Source organism: Chiloscyllium plagiosum, chromosome 17 (genome assembly GCF_004010195.1).
Source record: "Chiloscyllium plagiosum isolate BGI_BamShark_2017 chromosome 17, ASM401019v2, whole genome shotgun sequence".
NCBI classification, from domain to species: Eukaryota; Metazoa; Chordata; class Chondrichthyes; order Orectolobiformes; family Hemiscylliidae; genus Chiloscyllium; species Chiloscyllium plagiosum.
In genome coordinates this window covers 56,280,779-56,288,909 of record NC_057726.1, presented here as the reverse complement: position 1 = coordinate 56,288,909, position 8,131 = coordinate 56,280,779, and the positions used below count along the sequence as shown (strand labels likewise).

General features: G+C 41.9%; 1 protein-coding gene across 8 annotated transcripts in view; it reads right to left on the bottom strand.

The window, feature by feature from the left end:
• Window positions 1-476: 476 nt before the first annotated feature.
• Window positions 477-8,131, bottom strand: part of ano10b (anoctamin 10b) — a 31,152-nt gene continuing 23,497 nt past the window's right edge. For 4 of the 8 annotated variants that reach the window (XM_043707170.1, XM_043707174.1, XM_043707171.1 and 1 more), the window contains 2 exons: window positions 4,174-4,290; window positions 477-1,853 (listed from right to left, as the gene is read on the bottom strand). In XM_043707170.1, coding sequence (XP_043563105.1) covers window positions 1,725-1,853; window positions 4,174-4,290 — 246 coding nt within the window. In that variant the 3' untranslated portion in view covers window positions 477-1,724. Of the gene's footprint in view, window positions 1,854-4,173; window positions 4,291-4,740; window positions 5,149-6,406; window positions 6,530-6,873; window positions 7,322-8,131 lie in introns of those variants that run through there. The other 4 variants (XR_006314166.1, XR_006314164.1, XR_006314165.1 and 1 more) reach the window with 4 other exon arrangements.

Here is an 8,131-nt window from a genome sequence, read left to right as displayed (position 1 = left end):
TCATGGCATATACCGATGAATATTCCTTAAATGTGGTTGTGACTTCAAACACAGTTCATTCAAAGAGCTCACAAGGTGCTGTTGAGACTAACCCCTTCATGAGAAAAGGCAGGTCAGGGTTTCAGTTATTTAACTGGACCCTCCAAAAGAGGTTTCTGAGAAAGAATGAGGATGGACTGGAATGGCTTCTCTCTGTCTCTCTATTTCTCAGTTGGATGTACTCCAGCAGAACTCTAATCAATACCCAATATAAAGCCATAATCCAGGCATGTGATTTCCAGTAAATAAATCCAAGCAAATTGCTTAATGCATGACTTCTGGGAGATAGTTTTAAAATAAATGTCCCAATATCCTTAAGGGACCCTACTCTAAAAACAAAAGTCTAGGTATTTCTTGGGCCTTTTCAAATGAGCCAAATATCAAAAACATTAACGTTAGAATAAAATCCCATGAAATCCACTGAGAAAACAATGGACTTTACTTTGTGCTTTGGTTTTAATGAAATACTGTACATGAAAATATTCATTCCCACTCCATATGTACGCAATAATAGTAATACAAAACTAATAAATAAACGACCCAGCATTATATGCATCAAACATTTCAAAGGGACAAATCCTTCTTTTTTTCCTTTTAGTCTTTTAATGTTGAATCCTCTGCAATGTCATATTTATCAAGTATCAATGTTGTAAAGTTCCTATACACTTTCTATGGTTTGCAGAGGAGGTATTAGAAAGTACAGATCAGAATCCACAAATCACTGAGACCGAATGATGTACATTTCCTCAAGGTAATATCCGATGGATGTGTGTGTGAATGACAGTTTTAACATCAAGACATAGAATTGTGGCCAATAGCACTAACTATTGCTGTCATGAAGTTGTCTATTTCTGTGTTTATCAGTTTGAAGCGATGGTAATATACCAGAGTAATAAATGGTCAGAGGGCCTTACCATAAGGATTAATCAGATTGTCACATGGGAAAGTGTACAGCCAGCTTGCTGCAGTATGAGGCCTGCAACTATCACTCAGTGTCACAGGGTAAGTAACCCAACCATCAATCAGTGAGTCTCTGGATAAAGATATTACGATCAGTCAGGGCCATAAGGAAAGGTCTCCAACTGTCAGACAGCACCAACCGCAGATAAGAGGGCTGGATTGTATGCTAATCTATCATTGATTAGGCCATTCAACTTCTGGAATGCTATACTTTCATGAGAAACTTGCTGTTTTAACGTTTCATCACATAGCAATGCAGAGAAGCATTAAAAATAGAAAGGCAATGGGAACAAAATCTCATTTGTGCCAATTATGCAGAAATAATGAGGACTTTGTGCTAATCATTTAAATAAACAGGATCTTATTTGTAAAAGAGAAACCAATTTTGCTGCCACTATTTCTGAACAGACCATTGGTGTGTGTTGCCCCTGGCTGTGATGATTTATATTTGTGAAAGGTTATTGCTTTAATCAAGAGACAAAGCTGGAAATACAAGTGGAAGTCATGGTTTCTGCTGTAGTGAGTGTATTTTATCAGTGACTGGTTTACATATAGATTTGTGCATGTAGAGGCAATCCACAAAATAACAAAGGAGCCGAGTGATTATTCACAAAGCAAATATAAGTTCCATAAAAATAAATGACGGAGGGACAGAGATAGTTTCTCAGCAGGGATTATTCAATGCTTACAGGAATGTATTTCTGTTGTTCGTGGTAACAGAGTGGTTACAGTAAGTTTAGCTGTTTGTTGCTTGTATACAGTGTGCTCTCTGCAGAATTGAACCCTGTGGTTCCATCAGAGAGTGTTTCTTTCACCGCCATTTCTCTGCTGTCATCTTTATCTGCTTCAGCCAGCTGAAACAGAGAGAAAATAGCAGTTACGTCCCAGGGCTGATGGAAAATGAGCCCTTTTTGTCTGCCAAGTTCATCCTTTATTCAACCACTGGTGGCTTTAGCTGCTGGGACCCCATGCCATCAGGCTGGAGTTGATTGCTTCCCACAAGGTGTGTTTCCTGTGGACAGGGGATGGATTTGGTGGATGGATTTGGTGGATGGTTAGTCCACCATGACTAGTGCCTAGGTCCAGACTTGAACTGCCCTCCATAAAAAAGGTTGGCACTGGTGGTAGGTAAGGTGCCCACTAGTTCACATAGTATGAGGCCTAATGAGGCTCTTAACTGGCCAATTTCTACCCTCTTACAGCCCTCAGTTTGCCTCGACTACCATCACATAGAGTCACAGAGTCACACAGGATGGAATCCGACCTAACCAGTCCATGCCGAACATAATCCCAAATTAACCTAGTCCCACCTGCCAGCTCTTGGCCCATATGCCTCCAAACACTTCCTATTCATGCACTTTTCTCAATGTCTTTTAAACGTACCCTACATCCACCACTTCCTCTGGAAATTGATTCCACCCAAACCACTCTTTGTGTAAAAAAGTTGCCCCTCGTGTCTTTTTGGAAAATCTTTCTCATCTCACCTTAAAAACATGCCCCCTTGCCTTGAAATCCCCCAGCCTTGGGAAAAGACACCTGCCATTCACCTTATCTCTGCCCCTTGTGATTTCATGAACCTCGACAAAGTCACCCCCCAACCTTCTACGTTCCAGTGAAAAAAGTCCCAGGCTAACCAGGGGAGTTTGCTTTGGGGACAGCCCCTTTGATCAGAATCAAAAACAGAAAGTGCCAGAGAAACTCAACAGGGCTGGCAGCATCTGTGGAGAGAAAGCAGAGTTAATATTTCGGGTCTGCTGACCCTTTTTCAAAATAAGATCTATCAAGCGTATCCTTATTGCCTGATCTTGGAAGCCTGCTCCCTCCCGATCCCCACCTTCCTGGACTGTCTGATCCCTTCCGCATGAAAAAGCTCAGCACCTAGCCATCCCTGGCCTCCATAGCACTTCTTTACAAGATAGCCCACAGTCCCAGCAACACCCTCTACTGGCTCTGGTGTTACGGGGACTACAAGAGCCCTCCAGGTTGGGCATCCTTCTACTGAGCAGGTTGAAGTCCAATTCTCAGCTTGTTAAGGCTGTCCCTAGCATATTATCATCCTGGGGGATGGCTTTTTTTTAAAGTGCGAGTTTCTGATCAACATTTCCCCTCAGGAGGGATGCTTGAGCAGGTCAGTTCCATGTGCCCCTGTTAAAAACAGTCCCCAATTCACTCTTCCTTCCATAAGAAGCTCCTCTAAACATTCTTCTTTGACCAAACCTGTCAATATGACCCACCTCACCCCCACCCCCACCCCACACTTTTTGACTTGGCATCAATGTTTGACTGCTGACACTCCTGGGATCACCTCATGAGCTTTAGCACATTAGAAGTGCTTCAGAGGTCAACCATTATGACTGAGAATAGTTTCTTCACCCAAAGGGGTTATCAATCTTTGGAATTCTCTACTCAAAAATCTGAGAATGCCCATGATTAAACATATTCATAACATCACAAAGAAAAGGAGTGGGAGTAGGCCATTCAGCCCATTGAGCATACTCTGCATTCAATAAGATCATGACCAATCTTTTAGATTTGGAAAAGGGAGCATCATGCATTCAAAGCAGGGTGAGAGATTTCTGAGTACCAAGGGAATTAGCTAGAAAGTCGACCTTGATCCTTTTGGATGGTGGAGCAGGCTCAAAGGGTGCAGTGGCCTCCTCCAGTTTCTGTTTCACATGTTCTGAGGTAAACACAAGCTGTTGTTGTATGATGAGAAATCTGTTTGTAAATCGCACATGGATCACAGGGAGGCCTGAGCTGGAAATCACTCCACAACAGCCAGCAGGACTTGCACTTGTTTTGTGGAGATATGTGTATCTACCTTCAAGATCAGTGTATGATTTGATCTGAAGCATCAGTGTAGTGATTCTAGTAACTGATGACAGGATCATCTGCTAACACAGGGTTGTGAGTCTGCAGCTCTCCTGACTTCTGTGTTTCTGATTTGCTTCTAGATTTCTCACAGATCATACAGCACAGAAACAGGCCATTCAACCCAATCATCCATGCTAGCATGATCATTCTACACATTAGCATGCTCTGACTCTATTTATCGATGATCCTCAGTGCTGTGGAGTACCAGAAGACATTTTTCTCAACTAAGTGTACCCTATCAATGTAAGTTGTTGAAAGAGATTCTTTAGTTCTTGATATTTTAGTTAGGTCATGATTTACCTTGTGCTTGAGGGCTTGAAGGGACTGGTATTCAACTCTCTCAATCCTCAGCTTCACCCACTGAGGAACATCAGGAATAGCGAAAGCTAAAATGATCTTTATGGCCAATAAGGCATGCTGAAACACAGAAATAACAGAAGAGTCGGCCTGAGAACTGTGGAAGAACTCATGAGTCACTTAAATAGGTAGCAAGAACAAACTGGTCTATGTTTCAAGAGTACAACACAGCAGTGTGTTCGACATGAGGATTTTTATTGAAGTGAAGTTTAAAATGTCACTCTAGAAGGTATATGCATCGTGGGAGAAGTCAAATGACTATGGCAGACTCAGGCAGATATTTGTCTGTGACTGCACATCAATCTAAATATCCCCATCCTGATACAAATAAACAAACAGCATAGCATGCACTACCGTGTACGTTCTGAGTTACCTACATTAGCAACTATATGCACTACAGTTCTCATGCCTTGCTTCCACTGGTCTCTGCATATGCATAACCCACATTGTGCTTAAATTATGCTGGACTCTTAAAGGTACATGTTTGTATTGTTGTTGGTGGCTGTTCACCTGGGTGATACTGTGTCCTCAGGGAGTGCAATTCCTGTGGTATTTGTTGTTTTTATGGTGGTCGTTGTTCCTCTATTTCTGTTGTTGGGTTGCTGTGAACCTCTGGGTGTGCTGTGCTCCCACTGGGCAGCGTGTTCACCTCCTCCTGATCGACTCTCTGTAGGTTCTTCTGCAGCTCTCATTCCCATAGTCACAAACCACGTCTGACCTATCAAGCTGACTGAACCAAAGCTGCTACACGGTGTGTAGTGATTCATCAGACTCTTCAGCCGTTATCTCTCCGGTGGCCATCTGTATCTGTTTGTCGTGTTTCTTTGTAGCCATGCTGGACATGCCTCATGATGTCTTTTACAAGATTTGCATCCCGCCCTTGGTCTGTGATTGTTCCATCCTGCGTGCCTGGAAGTTCTGTCAGAATAATGCAAGAATTGATCTGTTCAACAATGAACATGTTCCATCTATTGATTCACAACCTCAGTGCTTCTGCTTAGCTCAATCACTAACCTGAGTGTAGGTTTGTCTTCTGTCAGTAGGCATACATTCACTTGTGGATCCCTTATTCCTAACATAATCCTGTCTCTAATTAGCTCAGACTTCAATGGTGGAAACTCACAGGTTTCTGCAAGCTTAGTTTATGAGGTGGCATATTGATCAATTGATCTTTTTCATTTTGTTCCCTCGTATTGAATATGCACTGTTTATACATAACGTTAACTTGGGCCTCAATGCGTAACTTCAAAGCTTCTAAAATTTTTGCCGTGTCCTTTATGTTCTTTCAAAAGAATTAGGGTAGAATACCTTTTGAAACAGCCTCTTCCCAGCAATGACTGAAGTGTAGAAACTTGTATTTGTTCTGGTTTGCTCAACAAATGAGGCAGACTAGAAGGAACATTTGTATCTGACTGCATTTCAGTCTGAATAGTCTAAGTGGTTAGATATTGAGAACAAAGCTACTGTGGGTAGACAAACAGATCCATAGGACAGATTAGAAACATTAACTCATCTGCTCTCTTTTCAGATGTCGATGGTTCTGCTATTTCCAGCTATTTCTGATTCCATGTCTAGCTTATTGAGTGCAGAACAGACAACCTTTATGTTCATCAAAGGATGCAAAAATAGCTAGAGGGTTATGGGCTTTTTATTCAAATCATGTGTGCCTGATCATAAGATACCAACCTCCTGGTCCCTCCTGAGGGTGTGCGCTTCTCTTCAGATATTGGAGATTCAATGCTCTTTTCATCAGTTAAAGGGACTTTGAAGCTTACATAAAGGCATAGTCATGTTCAGAATATAGACATAGATGATAATTAACTACAGTCATTTACAAGTGTGTGTATGTGTGTGTGCTTGTGTCAGTGTGACTGTGAGTATATGTAGAAAATAGGACAACCAAGGACCCTGAGGCACAGATAGTGATGAAAAGGCAAAACTGTTATTTCTCTTCACAGATCTAAGTTTCAATCCATCCCAGATGTTGGGTTAAAAGTTTCTTTGTCCAACTGTAAGGATGTTGTGCAAGAGAAACCAGGGTTGGTTTAACCTTTTCTTTGTAAGAACAAGCAGATCATCCAGAATTGCTCACAATTTGGCATGTGCTGCCATCTTTTTGGCAGCCTACAGCTCAGATGCTTTAACTGTGTCTGAAATGACATATGGAGGTGGTCACCTTGTTGGGACAAGAGCTTGGAGATGTGTCTTGCTGTGATATGATCACATGGAAGATGCCTGGCCTTAATTTGAGTGTCCAACGTGGAAGAGCATTCCCAATTTTTCAACACTAATCGCTCAACTGAATGTGGATAATAGGGAAAAAAACAATACAGATTAACATGGTGTGTACGGATTTGGGTGTAAGCATTAACAGTCAGCTTCTTAACATCAGACAGACAAATAATTCCAAGCTCTGAAGTCAATCTTAGACCCAGTCATACTGCAAGGAGAGACCATCCTCAGGCTTCCTTATCCTCCAGCACTCTGACAGTCAAACCAGTTGGAGTGGAAGAGAGGAGAAGACCCTATTATGTTTCTTAATCATATCTAGGTTCTTGCTAGCTCTTGTTCTTTCTGTTGATATAGAATTAAGTGTCTGACTCCATTACTTTGTACCACACTGAGGATGGGAAATTGGTCTTTGGGAGCTTATCCTCAGCTCTTACGGTCAGCAGAGGCTGGGCCCTTAGCTTACACTTTGCCTATGTACAACTGTACAGTTGCTTTTGGTATGAAATACCCCAATAAAATTCCAAAAGGCTTGACTCGAGAAGTTTGTGAGTATGTTCTTTTCACATTTTATTAAGGATACGGGCATCAAAGGCATACGTTCCACGTGCAGGGTCTGGTTCTTTAAGGAGTTTGACAATCTTGTTTGTTTTCCATCACCAAGGTTGTTACACAAAGATATAGAAGGTAATCAAACTGAGTTGACGAGCCACTCCTTCTAAAATCCATTAATTACAGACACTCATTCTGTTCGTTTCAATGAAATAACAACTGGTGGGTTCTAAAAGAGCTGGCAATCTGCACTATCAGATCACTCCCCGGTGGTGAAGACAAAAATCTCTTCAGTGTTGTTGGTACAGTGCTAGATGAAAGACCGATATAAAGAATCAATAAATGTCGTTTCCATCATTTGGGCCAGCTGCATGTGCCCTGGACAGATTTCTGGATTGGGCAAACGGTGCTGAACATTTTCAATTCCCATGGGCCTTGGTGAATGAGACACTTGTTCATAATGTGGGCCAAAACTGTTGGAATCCTGTTGAAGTGACTTGGTTCAAAAGCCCTGGTCATCTGCTCCCTCTCAGACCTCGTGCCATTGCCATGGCTGGCAGATCCTTGCAGCTGCCTTGTCATTGTGAATAGTGACCTGAGAGACTTTTTTTTGTCTCTGCCCCACCTTACCTGCCAGCCTCAGGATTTTAGCCTTCAGGTACCTGAGGATGTGTACCCGACGGTAACTTTTCAATTTAATTTGGAGGACAGTCCGTCAAGTGTAGGTATTTTCCTTTAGAAAATGTATCTGAATTTTTTTTGCTCCAAAGTAATATATTTTGGTTACTATACTGTGGGCAAATCATGTTTACACCAATGCACCCACCATAGGCATTGGTAACTATATGTCCTCTTTGAAATCCCTTTGAATGAGAAGTGGCAGATGGAGTTTAATTCAGATAAATGCAAGGTGCTGCATTTTGGAAAAGCAAATCTTAGCAGGACTTGTACACTTAATGGTAAGGTCTTAGGAAGTGTTGCTGAACAAAGAGACAGGTTCATAGAGTGTGCAGGTTCATAGCTCCTTGAAAGTGGAGTCGCAAGTAGATAGGATAGTGAAGAAGGCGTTTATTGGTCAGAGTATTGAGTACAGGAGTTGGGGGGTCATGTTGCAGCTGTA